The sequence below is a fragment of the Saccoglossus kowalevskii genome, chromosome 16, assembly GCF_978046115.1.
Source record: "Saccoglossus kowalevskii chromosome 16, keSacKowa6.1, whole genome shotgun sequence".
Taxonomy (NCBI): Eukaryota; Metazoa; Hemichordata; class Enteropneusta; family Harrimaniidae; genus Saccoglossus; species Saccoglossus kowalevskii.
Window position 1 is genome coordinate 34,645,576 of NC_140656.1, and position 18,245 is coordinate 34,663,820.

The 18,245-nt window shown below is 39.8% G+C and overlaps 1 protein-coding gene across 2 annotated transcripts in view; it reads right to left on the minus strand.

Moving 5' to 3' along the window:
• Positions 1-18,245, minus strand: part of LOC144358857 (SEC14-like protein 2) — an 80,177-nt gene that overhangs the window by 58,294 nt on the left and 3,638 nt on the right. For both annotated transcript variants that reach the window (XM_085491413.1, XM_085491414.1), the window contains exons 2-4: positions 14,114-14,205; positions 12,027-12,098; positions 5,619-5,688 (exon numbers count right to left, since the gene is read on the minus strand). In XM_085491413.1, the coding sequence (XP_085347539.1) occupies positions 5,619-5,688; positions 12,027-12,080 (124 nt within the window). In that variant the 5' untranslated portion in view covers positions 12,081-12,098; positions 14,114-14,205. The remainder of the gene's footprint in view (positions 1-5,618; positions 5,689-12,026; positions 12,099-14,113; positions 14,206-18,245) is intronic.

Here is an 18,245-nt window from a genome sequence, read left to right on the forward strand (position 1 = left end):
AAGAGGGCAACCCCCATCATTACATACCCCTATACTGCCCCAAAGAGGGCAACCCCCATCATTACATACCCCTATACTGCCCCAAAGAGGGCAACCCCCATCACTACATACCCCTATACTGCCCCAAAGAGGGCAACCCCCATCACTACATACCCCTATACTGCCCCAAAGAGGGCAATCCCCATCACTACATACCCCTATACTGCCCCAAAGAGGGCAACCCCCATCACTACATACCCCTATACTGCCCCAAAGAGGGCAACCCCCATCATAACATACCCCAATACTGCCCCAAAGAGGGCAACCCCCATCATTACATACCCCTATACTGCCCCAAAGAGGGCAACCCCCATCATTACATACCCCTATACTGCCCCAAAGAGGGCAACCCCCATCACTACATACCCCTATACTGCCCCAAAGAGGGCAACCCCCATCATTACATACCCCTATACTGCCCCAAAGAGGGCAACCCCCATCACTACATACCCCTATACTGCCCCAAAGAGGGCAACCCCCATCATTACATACCCCTATACTGCCCCAAAGAGGGCAACCCCCATCATTACCTACCCCTATACTGCCCCAAAGGGGGCAACCCCCATCATTACATACCCCTATACTGCCCCAAAGAGGGCAACCCCCATCATTACATACCCCTATACTGCCCCAAAGAGGGCAACCCCCATCATTACATACCCCTATACTGCCCCAAAGAGGGCAACCCCCATCACTACATACCCCTATACTGCCCCAAAGAGGGCAACCCCCATCACTACATACCCCTATACTGCCCCAAAGAGGGCAATCCCCATCACTACATACCCCTATACTGCCCCAAAGAGGGCAACCCCCATCATTACATACCCCTATACTGCCCCAAAGAGGGCAACCCCCATCATTACATACCCCTATACTGCCCCAAAGAGGGCAACCCCCATCACTACATACCCCTATACTGCCCCAAAGAGGGCAACCCCCATCATTACATACCCCTATACTGCCCCAAAGAGGGCAACCCCCATCATTACATACCCCTATACTGCCCCAAAGTGGGCAACCCCCATCACTACATACCCCTATACTGCCCCAAAGAGGGCAACCCCCATCATTACATACCCCTATACTGCCCCAAAGAGGGCAACCCCATCATTACATACCCCTATACTGCCCCAAAGAGGACAACCCCCATCACTACATACCCCTATACTGCCCCAAAGAGGGCAACCCCCATCATTACATACCCCTATACTGCCCCAAAGAGGGCAACCCCCATCATTACATACCCCTATACTGCCCCAAAGAGGGCAACCCCCATCACTACATACCCCTATACTGCCCCAAAGAGGGCAACCCCCATCATTACATACCCCTATACTGCCTACAAGAGGGCAACCCCCATCACTACATACCCCTATACTGCCCCAAAGAGGGCAACCCCCATCACTACATACCACTATACTGCCCCAAAGAGGGAAACCCCCATCATTACATACCCCTATACTGCCTACAAGAGGGCAACCCCCATCACTACATACCCTATACTGCCCCAAAGAGGGCAACCCCCATCATTACATACCCCTATACTGCCCCAAAGAAGGCAACCCCCATCACTACATACCCCTATACTGCCCCAAAGAGGGCAACCCCCATCACTACATACCCCTATACTGCCCCAAAGAGGGCAAACCCCATCACTACATACCCCTATACTACCCCAAAGAGGGCAACCCCCATCATTACATACCCCTATACTACCCCAAAGAGGGCAACCCACATCATTACATACCCCTATACTGCCCCAAAGAGGGCAACCTCCATCATTACATACCCCTATACTGCCCCAAAGAGGGCAACCCCATCATTACATACCCCTATACTGCCCCAAAGAGGGCAACCCCCATCATTACATACCCCTATACTGCCCCAAAGAGGGCAACCTCCATCATTACATACCCCTAAGCTGCCCAAAGAGGGCAACCACCATCATTACATACCCCTATACTGCACCAAAGAGGGCAACCCCCATCATTACATACCCCTATACTGCCCCAAAGAGGGCAACCCCCATCACTACATACCCCTATACTGCCCCAACCCAAAGAGGGCAACCCCCATCATTACATACCCCTATACTGCCCCAAAGAGGGCAACCCCCATCATTACATACCCCTATACTGCCCCAAAGAGGGCAACCCCCATCATTACATACCCCTATACTGCCCCAAAGAGGGCAACCCCATCATTACATACCCCTATACTGCCCCAAAGAGGGCAACCCCCATCATTACATACCCCTATACTGCCCCAAAGAGGGCAACCCCCATCATTACATACCCCTATACTGCCCCAAAGAGGGCAACCCCCATCACTACATACCCCTATACTGCCCCAAAGAGGGCAACCCCCATCACTACATACCCCTATACTGCCCCAAAGAGGGCAACCCCCATCACTACATACCCCTATACTGCCCCAAAGAGGGCAACCCCCATCACTACATACCCCTATACTGCCCCAAAGAGGGCAACCCCCATCACTACATACCCCTATACTGCCCCAAAGAGGGCAACCCCCATCATTACATACCCCTATACTGCCCCAAAGAGGGCAACCCCATCATTACATACCCCTATACTGCCCCAAAGAGGGCAACCCCCATCATTACATACCCCTATACTGCCCCAAAGAGGGCAACCTCCATCACTACATACCCCTATACTGCCCCAAAGAGGGCAACCCCATCATTACATACCCCTATACTGCCCGAAAGAGGGCAACCCCATCATTACATACCCCTATACTGCCCCAAAGAGGGCAACCCCCATCACTACATACCCCTATACTGCCCCAAAGAGGGCAACCCCCATCATTACATACCCCTATACTGCCCCAAAGAGGGCAACCCCCATCATTACATATCCCTATACTGCCCCAAAGAGGGCAACCCCATCATTACATACCCCTATACTGCCCCAAAGAGGGCAACCCCATCATTACATACCCCTATACTGCCCCAAAGAGGGCAACCCCATCATTACATACCCCTATACTGCCCCAAAGAGGGCAACCCCCATCATTACATACCCCTATACTGCCCCAAAGAGGGCAACCCCATCATTACATACCCCTATACTGCCCCAAAGAGGGCAACCCCATCATTACATACCCCTATACTGCCCCAAAGAGGGCAACCCCCATCATTACATACCCCTATACTGCCCCAAAGAGGGCAACCCCATCATTACATACCCCTATACTGCCCCAAAGAGGGCAACCCCATCATTACATACCCCTATACTGCCCCAAAGAGGGCAACCCCCATCATTACATACCCCTATACTGCCCCAAAGAGGGCAACCCCATCATTACATACCCCTATACTGCCCCAAAGAGGGCAACCCCCATCATTACATACCCCTATACTGCCCCAAAGAGGGCAACCCCCATCACTACATACCCCTATACTGCCCCAAAGAGGGCAACCCCCATCACTACATACCCCTATACTGCCCCAAAGAGGGCAACCTCCATCATTACATACCCCTATACTGCCCCAAAGAGGGCAACCCCCATCATTACATACCCCTATACTGCCCCAAAGAGGGCAACCCCCATCACTACATACCCCTATACTGCCCCAAAGAGGGCAACCTCCATCATTACATACCCCTATACTGCCCCAAAGAGGGCAACCCCCATCATTACATACCCCTATACTGCCCCAAAGAGGGCAACCCCCATCACTACATACCCCTATACTGCCCCAAAGAGGGCAACCTCCATCATTACATACCCCTATACTGCCCCAAAGAGGGCAACCCCCATCATTACATACCCCTATACTGCCCCAAAGAGGGCAACCCCATCACTACATACCCCTATACTGCCCCAAAGAGGGCAACCTCCATCATTACATACCCCTATACTGCCCCAAAGAGGGCAACCCCCATCATTACATACCCCTATACTGCCCCAAAGAGGGCAACCCCCATCACTACATACCCCTATACTGCCCCAAAAAGGGCAACCCCCATCACTACATACCACTAAGCTGCCTACAAGAGGGCAACCCCCATCACTACATACCCCTAAGCTGCCTACAAGAGGGCAACCCCCATCACTACATACCACTAAGCTGCCTGCAAGAGGGCAACCCCCATCTACATACCACTAAGCTGCCCCAAAGAGGGCAACCCCCATCATTACATACCCCTATACTGCCCCAAAGAGGGCAACCCCCATCATTACATATATATCCTTATTGTATTCTAATCTAGATCCCAGAAGGGATACGATATCAATAAAGGTTGTTATTATCACATACCCCTAAGCTGCCCCGAAGTAGGCAACCCCCATCACTACATACCACTAAGCTGCCTACAAGAGGGCAACCCCCATCATTACATACCCCTATACTGCCCCAAAGAGGGCAACCCCCATCATTACATACCCCTATACTGCCCCAAAGAGGGCAACCCCCATCATTACATACCCCTATACTGCCCCAAAGAGGGCAACCCCTATCACTACATACCCCTATACTGCCCCAAAGAGGGCAACCCCATCATTACAAACCCCTATACTGCCCCAAAGAGGGCAACCTCCATCACTACATACCCCTATACTGCCCCAAAGAGGGCAACCCCATCACTACATACCCCTATACTGCCCCAAAGAGGGCAACCCCCATCACTACATACCACTAAGCTGCCTGCAAGAGAGCAACCCCCATCACTACATACCCCTATACTGCCCCAAAGAGGGCAACCCCTATCACTACATACCCCTATACTGCCCCAAAGAGGGCAACCCCATCATTACAAACCCCTATACTGTCCCAAAGAGGGAAACCCCCATCACTACATACCCCTATACTGCCCCAAAGAGGGCAACCCCATCACTACATACCCCTATACTGCCCCAAAGAGGGCAACCCCATCACTACATACCCCTATACTGCCCCAAAAAGGGCAACCCCCATCACTACATACCACTAAGCTGCCTACAAGAGGGCAACCCCCATCACTACATACCCCTAAGCTGCCTACAAGAGGGCAACCCCCATCACCACATACCACTAAACTGCCTAAAAGAGTGCAACCCCCATCACTACATACTAGTAACCCTAAGTTGCCCCAAGAGGGCAACCCCCATCACTACATACCACTAAGCTGCCTACAAGAGGGCCACCCCCATCACTACATACCCCTATACTGCCCCAAAGAGGGCAACCCCCATCACTACATACCACTAAGCTGCCTACAAGAGGGCAACCCCCATCACTACATACCACTAAGCTGCCTGCAAGAGGGCAACCCCCATCTACATACCACTAAGCTGCCCCCAAGAGGGCAACCCCCATCACTACATATATATCCTTATTGTATTCTAATCTAGATCCCAGAAGGGATACAATATCAATAAAGGTTGTTATTATTACATACCACTAAGCTGCCCCAAGAGGGCAACCCCCATCACTACATACCCCTAAGCTGCCCCGAAGTAGGCAACCCCCATCACTACATACCACTAAGCTGCCTACAAGAGTGCAACCCCATCACTACATACTAGTAACCCTAAGTTGCCCCAAGAGGGCAACCCCCATCACTACTTACCCCTAAGCCATTTCAATATGTAATGGTCATCAAACTCAGGTTTCAGTACATCAGATACATTCTCTTTGAACTACAACAAAAGAAAGAAATACATGAACATGAATGTTAACTATATTATCAAAAATCATTATAATTAGCAATTTGCTCTGATTTTTGAATAGCTTTGCACCAAATGTATCTCCTAAAATTGACTAAAAACTCGGATATGGCTATTCTACTAGGCTTGAGTGTTGGCCCAAAGTTACTATTTGATTTTTTGATATATTTTTTCATTACCAAGAAATATGACCCCAAAGTTGGGGTAACTTTTCACCAGGGACGTCATATCAACTGTTCTGTTAATTTGTTACTGTTGCTATGGGAACAACAACAAACTTAATTTTTGAATAGCTTTGTGCCAGTCAAATGATCATGTTTTTTAAGTTGCACACTAACAAGATACCACTGGCACCAAAATTGTTACACTGAATAATAATTATCTTTATTGTGTTAGTATCCCTAATAGAATATTGACTAAAATGCAATACAGATGTGAATAAAGACAAACATACAATTAAAGTGAGAATAAAAACACACACAAATTAAAAAAAATTAAAAAAAAAAATTAAAAAAAGTCATTGTCAATGACACGTCCCCGTTCCGTTCATATTTGAGTGACGTATACATTCAAAGCAGCAACAATATGGATGTTGAACTGCATTCAGTAAAACAAAATAGCCACCATTCAGCCATTTTCAACACAATCCAAAAAAAAAATTTTAACTAAATTTGCCCACGCATGACTAAGATTCAGTTCGGGTACGGTGAAAATGTGCAATTTTTGTGAATTTTTGACCTTAAAAGGACTGGCCCAAATGCACAGGCATATGTATGATATAATGTATGATGTGCATGTGAAGTTTGAACTTGATCTGTCCAGGCATGTCCGAGATATGGATCGAAAACAAAATTCTTTAAAACAAAATGGCCGCCAGTTGGCCATTTTGAACTTGATCCAAAGAAAAATTGGTATGCATCAAGCTTATATTATGTTTAATATATGCACTAAATCTTAACAAAATCCATCCATGCATGACTGAGATCCGGTTCCGGAATTGTGAAAATACGCGATTTTGATGCATTTTCGGCCTTAAAATGGCCATCATTCAGCTATTGTTAAGCGGATCATGAAACAAATGCACATATCTATTTGTGACATGATGTACCATGTGTGTGTGAAGTTTGAACTTGATCAATCCAGACATGTCTCAGATACGGATCTAGAACTGAATTCTTTAAAACAAAATGGCCGCCAGTCGGCCATTTCGAACTTGATCCGAGAAAAAAAAATGACGTGCATCAAGGTCCTATTATTTTTAATGTATGTACCAGATTTGAATAAAATCTGTCCATGCATAACTGAGATCCGGGTCCGAAATGGTGAAAATGTGCGATTTCAATGCATTTTCGGCCTTAAAACGGCCGCCATTTGGCTATCGTTAATGAGATCATGAAACAAATGCACATACATATTTGTGACATGATGTACCTTGTGTGTGTGAAGTTTGAACTCGATCAATCCAGGCATGTCTCAGATACGAATCCAGAACTGAATTCTTTAAAACAAAATGGCCGCCAGTCGGCCATTTCGAACTTGATCCGAGAAAAAAAAATGACGTGCATCAAGGTCCTATCATGTTTAATGTATGTACCAAATTTGAACAAAATCCGTCCATGCATAACTGAGATCCGGGTCCGGAATGGTGAAAATGTGCGATTTCAATGCATTTTCGGCCTTAAAGCGGCCGCCATTTGGCTATCGTTAATGAGATCATGAAACAAATGCACATACATATTTGTGACATGATGTACCTTGTGTGTGTGAAGTTTGAACTCGATCAATCCAGGCATGTCTCAGATACGGATCCAGAACTGAATTCTTTAAAACAAAATGGCCACCAGTCGACCATTTCAAGCCCGATCCCCCCCAAAAAAATGACGTACATCAAGGTCCTATTATGTTTAATGTATGTACCAAATTTGAACAAAATCCGTCCATGCATAACTGAGATCCGGGTCCGGAATGGTGAAAATGTGCGATTTTGATGCATTTTTGGCCTTAAAATGGCGGCTATTCGGCTATCGATAATCGGATCATGAAAAAAATGCATGTGCATATGTCCCATATAATGTGTGATGTATGAGTGAAGTTTGAACTAAATCGGTCCATGCATGTTCGAGATACAGGTGATCACGGACGCACAGATGCACGGACGCACGGACGCACACAGGCCAAAACATAAGTCCCCGTTTTCGGACTACGTCCGAACGGGAACTAAAAAAGTAAATTCAACTGTTTTTTATATTTGTGTTGGTGAATGTTTGGATTACTAATGCATGTACATGACCTTACATTTGTATCTTAAGATGGCTGACTATATTGTTTTAAAAACAGTTCTTTATGTATTTTGCTATTTGTATTATTGTTATTATCTAAAATGTATTTTAGTTTTTCTTTATTTTTTGCGAAATGTGGGGGTGATAACAGCTGATGAAGTTTTATTCTTTCTCCCGCTTAGAGATCACATGTTAAAAGAAAATGTTCTTCGTCCTCTATAGCGTTATTTTCTGTCAGATATATCAAATATGATCCGGCCAATTACAGAGGCATATCAACAAGTAACACAATTGGAAAATTATTTGCAATAATTTTAAATAAACGTATAACACAACATCTTGAAACCAGCAACATAATCCATAAAAACCAAGCCGGCTTTAGACGCAATCACAGAACAACTGATCATATACTGACATTACATACACTGATCAAAAAATACCAATGAAAAAACAAAAAGCTTTGCACTTGCTTTATAGACTTAAAAAAATGTTTTGATACAGTTTGGAGAGAGGGACTATTCATAAAATTATTACAAAACAACATATGTGGTGGTGCATATCGAGTCCTAAAACATATGTATATGAATATGCAATTCAAAATTAAATTAGATGACAAAGTGACCGAGAGCTTTAAAATGCAAGAAGGTGTCAAACAAGGGTGTCCATTAAGCCCAACATTATTTAACATTTTTATAAACGACTTGGTAGCCAACATTGATAACTGTACAATGAATAGTCCAAACCTAAGTAGTCAAAACATCTCTTCACTTCTATTCGCTGATGATATTGTTCTAACAGCTATTAACAAAGAAGACTTACAAAGGTCATTAGACACACTTTATGAATATACAAAACAATGGGGTCTACAGTTGAATATGAGAAAAACAAAAATTATGATTTTCACAAAAAATGGTCATAAATCAAAAAATACAGAATTCTCATATGGGCTAAACACGATTGAAAAAACAAACCAATTCACATATCTAGGGGTAACATTTAATACAAATGGGGCAATGAACATGACCATGGAAAGATTGGTAGATAAAGCAAAAAAAGCTGATGCAGCAATCAAACCAGTATTAACATCAAACAAGTTAAACATGCTTTTACAATTGAAATTATTTGAGGGCATCCAGACACCAATTTTAACTTATGCTGCAGAAATTTGGGGAATCAATAGCAGACCAGAGTACTGGGACAAAACGTGTACAGAAAAACACCATTTAATGTTCTGTAGACGATTATTAAATGTTAATAACAGAACAAGTAACATTGGTAGTAGAATGGAAATTGGACGACTACCATTACTAGCAAAAATACAACTGAATGCAATCATATACTACCAAAATATTATTAAGAATGGCCCAATCAGTCTAGTATATGATGCAATAAAAGATCAACAACAAAACAAATATAATGACACATGGTTAATGAATCTGCATAAAATAAAACAGCTGTATGGTATTAAGAATTTAGAAACAATTAAAAAAGACCAGTTTAAACAAAAAGTGAATGAATATTACAATTATAAATGGAACCAAGATAATCAAAGACCAGATTCAAAACTAAGAACTTATACATTACTGAAGAAAAATATAAATACTGAACCATACATTAAAATCCTTGATAATAAAGAAAACATTGGTCTATTAGCAAAATTGAGACTAAGTGCCCATAAACTAAACATCGAGATGGGAAGGCACAAAAGACCAAAAATAAAAACAGAAGACAGAAAATGTACTAAATGCAACCTACTTGAGGATGAAATTCATTACATCACAAAATGTGAACTTTACACAGATGAAAGAGAGTTGTTATATTCACATTTTTCAAAGAAAATTAACAATTTTCAACACTGTACAAACAAAGAAAAATTCATTCATATATTGAATACAAACAACAAATATTTACTAACAGAGCTTATCAAATTTATAAAAACAGCAAATACCATTAGAGAAAACCACCTAATGGGTCATTAATATTTTTTTTTTTTTAACATTATTTCATGTAACTGTATTGTAGTAGATTTTAGATATCTAACTTGTTATGTTTATTTTAACACCTTTATTGCATTTCATAAACCAAAATAGATATGTAATTCATTCTATAAGGTTGTAATAAAGAATTATCTTATCTTATCTTATCTTATATCTGTGTTGTTATATCTCCCAGTCTCTATTTGTAGTCTATGATTACTGATCCTCAATTTTGTCATTTTTGACTACGTGTAGGTAGTTTTCAAAGCCAAAGCTTGTTTTCAGGCTTCTATAAGTGCGCAATTTATTTTTGTGATTTTTCTCTTTGTTATCATTGTCTAAAATCTGTTATTTTTTTCAAATTTTGTTTTTAGTTTTTCTGATATTATTTTATTTATAATTACATCGTTCACATTTTTTTCTTCCTGCCACAAATGGTCTATATCTAGATCTTAAAGTATAAGTTTTAAACCAGAAACCCAGTTGTAGGTGCCAGAGTTGTCTAGTTCTAAGCCAAGACTGTATGCTTCTTATACCAGAGAATTTTCAGGCATTTTTTTTATTCAATATCAGTATTTTATCATCTGTTTTATACCTGTTGTAATTAATGGATACCTTCCTAATTCTAAAAGACATGCCTTGTTGGTCTCTTTGCTGTTAACTTTGAGTAGGTATTTGCAGTATTTCATGTTGTATTTCAATTGTTCCATTGGTGACATGATATTCATATACATCTTTTGGTGTTTAATTATACTATCTGACCAGATTTCTGCACAGTATAACAGTATTGGTTTTATCATGGTATCAAACATTTTAAGATATGTTTTTATTGGTATATATGTATCTGAGAATAATAACTGTTTCATTTTGAAGCATGCTTTCATAGCTCTATTTTTAAGATCTTCTTGAGCCAAGTCAAATTTACCATTTGTTTTCAATTTAATTCCAAGATAATTGTATGTTGACCATCTCTACCATCTATGTGAAAATTTTGGTTTTTAATGTGTTTGTCACTTTTGTTGAATATCATGGTTTTTGATTTATTAATATTAATGTTTAATTTCCATTTTTTGCAGTAAATTTGAAAACTGTTTAGTGCATTCTGTACTGCACTGTATCAACACAAGATCCAACACAACTTTGACTGAGCTGTAAATTCTGCGTTCAATCAAAAAATGAAAGAATGTGATAAATACAATAACCGAACGGTCAGAAATAAAAAAAGTTAAAGGGTCAACTTGCGTGAATATAATAACAATAATGTCAAATAATAAAGTGACTTCGGAAGATTGAATACTCTTTGCAAATTTCATATATTATGCTCAGGTTTAGTTACAAACCGACGTTTACGTCCTACTATGGGAACAGCCAAAAACATCTTGTTTGATTTTTAAGCTGACATTAACAATTATAAGCACTGATCTACTGGTGTTCAGTATAACAGAATAGACAGTCTACTGGTGTTCAGTATAACAGAATAGACATTTTCTGTCAAAAAAGTGCATGAATTCATTTTTTTTTATTTGAAACTTGTTCTTTACTTCAATTTACTGACATTTTAAAACCAATGCATATTATTATATTTCAATCACTAAGTATTTTCTGGTATCACAAAGAAATAACATAAAAATGTTGTTTTACACTATTTTGTGACATAAATACTGCAAAACATGTTGAAATAGCTACAAGCTATTTTAGCAAATTTGACTCCATACATGAAGTATCAACAATCTCATTGTGAGAATATACAGCATCTTGAATTAGCAAAATTATGGATTAGCTAAAATAAAGCTAAAAAATAGCTAAAAGATGTTACAGTATTGAATGCCTGTGATTGTCATCTGATGCCTAATTATGGATTAAAATAGTGATAACAAAAATGATGGTAAAAATGGTCTAAAAATTTATAGAAATTCAAAAAGACTCCTATTAAAAAAAAGTCTATAGAAAAATTTGATAGAAGTCTATAGAAAGACTATTAAAAGTTCTATAGACTTCTAGGGAACATTTGTAATATAAGAACACACACTTTGGCAAATAACTAAATTTACATTACCTTCTGCAATGCCTTTTCCTGTTTGGGACTAAGATCACCAACAAAACCACTCATATTGGCATGCAATCTTACCTGATGAGAAAAAAAACAAAATACTGGAATGAATTTAAAATTTAAAAGATTCAATTGAAATCATTTTATTTCTTTTTAAAGCCATGTTTTATAAACACTAGAATCTATAATTCAATAAGGTCATGGCATGTTAGAACATTTTTAAATCTTTGACCAATATTGTTATTTATTTGTTAATTATTTGTTGACAATTTTAGTATAGATGCAGTTTATGAGCACTCACGAAAATAAATAAGTTTGCTTATATTAAGTCTTCGCATCTAACTATTGAAATAACAGACCAACTTCTGTTCAATGTGTCATCTTGTGCTAAGCATGAAATCTAACATAAACAAGCAGCCTCTCGGCTGAGATACCTCCGCTGTTAGCAATGCACAATTCAATTAAAGAACAGAAGATATCATTAGAAAATGAACAATATGCATAGTATCAATGCAATGGGACTTCAACAAGAATTCAAAAATATCATTTTTCACCATAAATGATTGTGGTTTTTAACAAGAAGAAAATATCACTTTTTACCAAAAATGACAAAAATATTCACCAAAATTAGAGAATTAAAGATATCATTACAAAATTAACAAATCTGAGAGAGGTCCACATGGAGTACCTATATATGTAATATCAAATCAATTGTACTTGCGGTTTTTAACAAGAAGTTGAAAATATCACTTTTTACCAAAAATGACAAAAATATTCACTCAAATTAGAGAATTGAAGATATCATTACAAAATAAACAAATCTGAGAGAGGTCCACATGTAGTACCTATATATGTAATATCAAAGCAATTGAACTTGCGGTTTTTAACAAGAAGTTTAAAATATCACTTTTTACCAAAAATGACAAAAATATTCATTAAAATTATAGAACTAAAGATATCATTACAAAATGAACAAATCTCAGAGAGATCCACATGTAGTACCTATATATGTAATATCAAAGCAATTGGACTTGCGGTTTTTAACAAGAAGTTGAAAATATCACTTTTTACCAAAAATGACAAAAATATTCATTAAAATTATAGAACTAAAGATATCATTACAAAATGAACAAATCTCAGAGAGATCCACATGTAGTACCTATATATGTAATATCAAAGCAATTGGACTTGCGGTTTTTAACAAGAAGTTGAAAATATCAGTTTTTATCAAAAATTACAAAAATATTCACCCAAATTAGAGAATTGAAGATATCATTACAAAATGAACAAATCTGAGAGAGGTCCACTTGTAGTACCTATATATGTAATATCAAGCAATTGGACTTGCGGTTTTTAACAAGAAGTCGAAAATATCACTTTTTACCAAAAATGACAAAAATATTCACCAAAATTAGAGAATTGAAGATATGATCATGAAATGAACAAATCTGAGAGAGGTCTACCCAAGGTACATATACACCAAGTATCAAAGCATTTAGGCTTGTAGTTTTCAAGAATAAGTCGAAAAAGTAAAACATTGACAGGACCACGGACGACGACGGACAACCACTCATATGGTAAGCTCCGCTCGACAAAGTCGACAGCAGAGCTAAAAAAGACAAAAAAGTATTGTAGTGCAAATGCAACAAATGCAAAATTATTAGTGTTTAATATAATGTGTTAAATACATTTTTGATGTAGTAGGGGTATCTCAACACCACATCACTGAATGATATAAAAAAAATATTCAAAATCAAATTATTTGATTGTTTAGCAGTCATTTGATTTGCACCTTTCCCGCATTTCGTGAGGTCTCGCAGTGAATGAAAAATCAAATATTATGGAGCTTCATCACAAGAAAAACATAATTTCGATTAATGATTCTCATGAATTATGTGAATGAGAAAATGTCACTAATTTAATTTTTTAGTATGTTTCACTTGTATAAGAAACTGTGAGTTGTTATTACATGTACCTGTCAAAATAGAATCATGTCAATATTGACCATATCACATTTTTCAAGTGTGACTTTTTTCACTATAAAATAAGAATATTTGACAAAATAAAGAATATAATGTTTATACTAAACTTACAGGGTTGTATAAGAATGACTCTGCTAGATTGGTAGTTTCTGACAGTGAACCAATGTCTTGCTACACTCACTACAGTTGAATATTTACATAAACTAAACAAAACAAACAAAAGAGAGAAATATAAGATACATAATTTAGGTAAATCAGAGTTAATGTCATTCATGAAATCATCAATTAATACTGATCAGCAGCAGCATTGTGATAGTTGTGATCCAAAGGTTCTGATTTCAAATCATACGTGGGATAGTTGTGATCCATAGGTTCTGATTTTAAATCAATGTGGGACAGTTCTGATGCACAGGTTCTGATTTGAAATCATGTGGGACAGTTGGGATCCATAGGTTCTGATTTTAAATCAATGTGAGACAGTTCTGATGAAAAGGTTCTGATTTGAAATCATGTGGGACAGTTGGGATCCATAGGTTCTGATTTAAAATCATACATGAGATAGTTGTGATCCATAGGTTCTGATTTGAAATCATGTGGGACAGTTGGGATCCATAGGTTCTGATTTTAAATCAATGTGAGACAGTTCTGATGCACAGGTTCAGATTTGAAATCATGTGGGACAGTTGGGATCCATAGGTTCTGATTTAAAATCATACATGGGATAGTTGTGATCCATAGGTTCTGATTGTAAATCACATGTAGAATAGTTGTGAACCAAGGGTTTTGATTTTAAATCATATGTGGGATAGTTGTGATCCATAGGTTCTGATTTCAAATCATATGTGGGATAGTTGTGATACAACGGTTTGAATTTCAAATCATACGTGGGATAGTTGTGATACAACGGTTTGGATTTCAAATCATATGTGGGATAGTTGTGAGCAATAGGTTCTGATTTCAAATCATACACAAAAGATATTTAACACCAGAAAGCGATTGGCACATAACTTAGCTAATAATTAGGTGCCCATGAAGCAGACTCAATAGGCCAAAGATATTGTACCCTGTGTGAATGTATCACATGACACAACAATCATCTCTTTAATAACTGTCAGAATACAATATATACCAAATGATCAACCGCAAATATTCAAACAATAAGACAATTATATTCAAATTACACCTGATATTCAAAGCACTGATAGAGCATTTACTAGCATGTTTTCATCGCATTGCAATGTAAAATTGTTTCCTGTAGTCACTGGCTGTAATAGAATAGAATATATAGAATCCTTTTTGGCACATACATGATAAGAATGATTTGGTTAGAAAACAGCAGAAAATGTCAAAGAAATGATAGTTCAAAATAGTCATTTTGACTGACCAGAGTCTATGGTGGGTAATTGAATGTAGTGAATTTAGCCAGAGTATTTTCAACCCGCCTATTCACCTTGTTCGATACCCACCATAAACTCCTCTCAGCCAAAATGACTATTTTAAACTATAGGAATTAATCTGCGATTAAGCCAATGACAGAGAGAGAAATCTAGGTCAGGGGAAGCCCCATGACCTCATAGATTTTCTTCCACATCACGTAACCGAGGCAAAGAGGCCAGCGCCATCTTGCCCCATCTTTACTCACCTGTTTTCTTCGTATACGAGGACTAAAGCCAATCGCTACAGAAAGAGGGGAAGGACCCGGAGTCTATGATGGGTATGAACTAGGTGAATAGGCGGGTTGAAAACACTCTGGCTAAATTCACTACATTCAATTACCCACCATAGACTCCGGTCAGTCAAAATGACTATTTTGAACTGTAGGCAGAGTCAGACAGTCAGAGTCTTTTCTTACCAGTGTCATCCCCATAGTAACAGTGTACTGCTGATAGGTTGGCGGGGTCGGCATTGCCTGAGGATGCTAGACCCAAAACTAATTTCTGGGGGTAACTAGCATCCCAGAAGAAGAGGCCGAAACAGTTCTGCATGAAGGCATAGGCCGAAAGCGAGACCTGGGATGTCCGAGGAATGCTGATGGGAGAAACATCTCCGCACAAATCTGTGGCCGCGACTGCTCTACCACCTATGCGCACCCTGCCCGAAAAAGACCTTCCTCAATGGATTGCGTGTCTTTTAGGTAATAATTGATTAAGACGTTTTGCGTTCTCCAGAAGCCTGCCCTCAGAGCGTGTTCGAGGGGGCACCTGACGCAAGAGCTAATGAGTTTGCAATCAGACAAACCTCATGCGCTCGTACTTGGTGTCTCTGTCGACCCTGTGCAGAGGATGCCAACCGGACATAAACCTCAAACCTGTCGAAGTGATCCACCTAAAAAAGGAAGTCAGTAAGGCTGGTCTGTCCTGTTTACACGGGTCATAAAGCATAAATATGTGCTGGTTGCCCTGCCTCGACTCCCTAGTATGTCTCGAGTAGTAACTCAAAGCTCAAACCGAGCATAGAAGCAACTCCTCCTGATCCTCCGGGCCGGCAATCTTGGCCAGATGGGAGATGACGATCGGCTGTGGATCGTGCCCTGGGATTTGGTTCTTGGCGAGAAACCTAATTTGTGTCTTTAGCACAGCTTGATTGTCAGCGCAATCATCCAACAAGGACAGAGCCCCTAACTCAGAATGATGCCTACCAATCAAATATTTCAGTGGTGCTGATTCAAGCGATTCAAAGGGTGGTTCGCTTAGAGCTGACAACACAACTGACAAGTCCCAATTGGCTAGTCTTGTCTCCAAAGAGTTCTCAATGGTGGGTGACAAGGCTGACCTATAACCTGCTGCATAGGGTAAACCTAACTCGTCAAACAGGTGGACGAAAAAAAAACAGCTACCTGGCCAACCATGGATAAATCTCCCTCCCACTACACCAATCAACGTAATCCTGCTACTTGATGTGCGGGTCTACTGAGAGCCTTCCTGGGTGTAAGTGATACACTGCTGGGCTCATTGGTAGTGTGCCATCCTGCTGACTAACATTTCCAACAATAGTGGAAACCCGGCCTTGTTTGGCCAATTACGCGCCACCAGCATCAAGATGCAGATGTGCTTCTGTTGAGGTTTCTACAGTACCCGGAAATCAGCGGGAAGGGAGGAAAGGCATACGCATCCATGTGGGCCCATGGGATCAATAATGTCACATACGCCGGGAGCTTGGCAAATAGGTCTATCTTGGGACAGTCCGAAACAGTCTGGGGGCTATCTATTTGGAAGGCGTCCACCTGACTGTTCCGCACCCTGGAAGGTGGTGTTAATTAATTCTATAACAAGTTTTTTGTCATTTCTGCTCATTATAAGTATAAATTCCTCTTCATCAGATGAGGAAGAAAAAGCATGTACTGGGTAAATGAGAAAACATAGAATACATTAGTTTTTGTTCATCTGTGTAAAGTTTACATTGAGTGATAAAATAAACTTCCTCAAGTAAGGTACATGAAGGGCATTTTCTTTCATTGATTTCAGATTTTGGTCTAGTGTGTCGCCCAGTTTCAATGTGTAATTTATGGCAGCTAAATCTAAATGTGCTTAATGTTCTTACAACTTGTCATTCAACTGTTTAGATAGGTTTCTTGATGAATGGTGTTTAAAGAATTTTAATGTTCTCATTTTGGAGTCATCTTGTTGCATGTTTTTGAAGTGTTCTTTTGTAACACCACCTAACATCACAAATTCACAAAATAGTTCCACTTATATTCTGCCCTTTCTTTCAAAAGATTGGTGGACAAAAATAGAAAAATTTGTAAGCCAAGTCAATATGTTTGTTATTTTCTATTTTTTTCAAAGCATTATATGCAATGTTATTTTGATCAAGTGATTATAGTTGCTTATAATAGAAGTATGACCAGAGGTACATTACTTTTGGTTTGCAAATACGGTGACATGATACCAAGATCCTGTTTCAATATCGCTCTCGCATAAGCGTTCCAACTAAGAAAAATGCGAATGCGCATGCCCGAGGTAACTAGGATACTGGGATGTCCAGGTGGATCAAAATAGCTGCTCACGATATGATGGATTATGATAACTGTATTTTCAGTACATTTTCGATGTATTACACTTTTTCACTATGAATGTGTGTAAACTGAGAACAGACTTCTCAAGGTAGAGTGAACCAAGTGAGTATTGGTCACCAGATCTGGGAGGAGAATAACACACTGGAGAGAAGCACTTGTAGCCAAGGTGTTTATTGCTCAACTGCTAGGCCTGGAACTGAGTCTAAATACTCACGAGATGTTCCATAC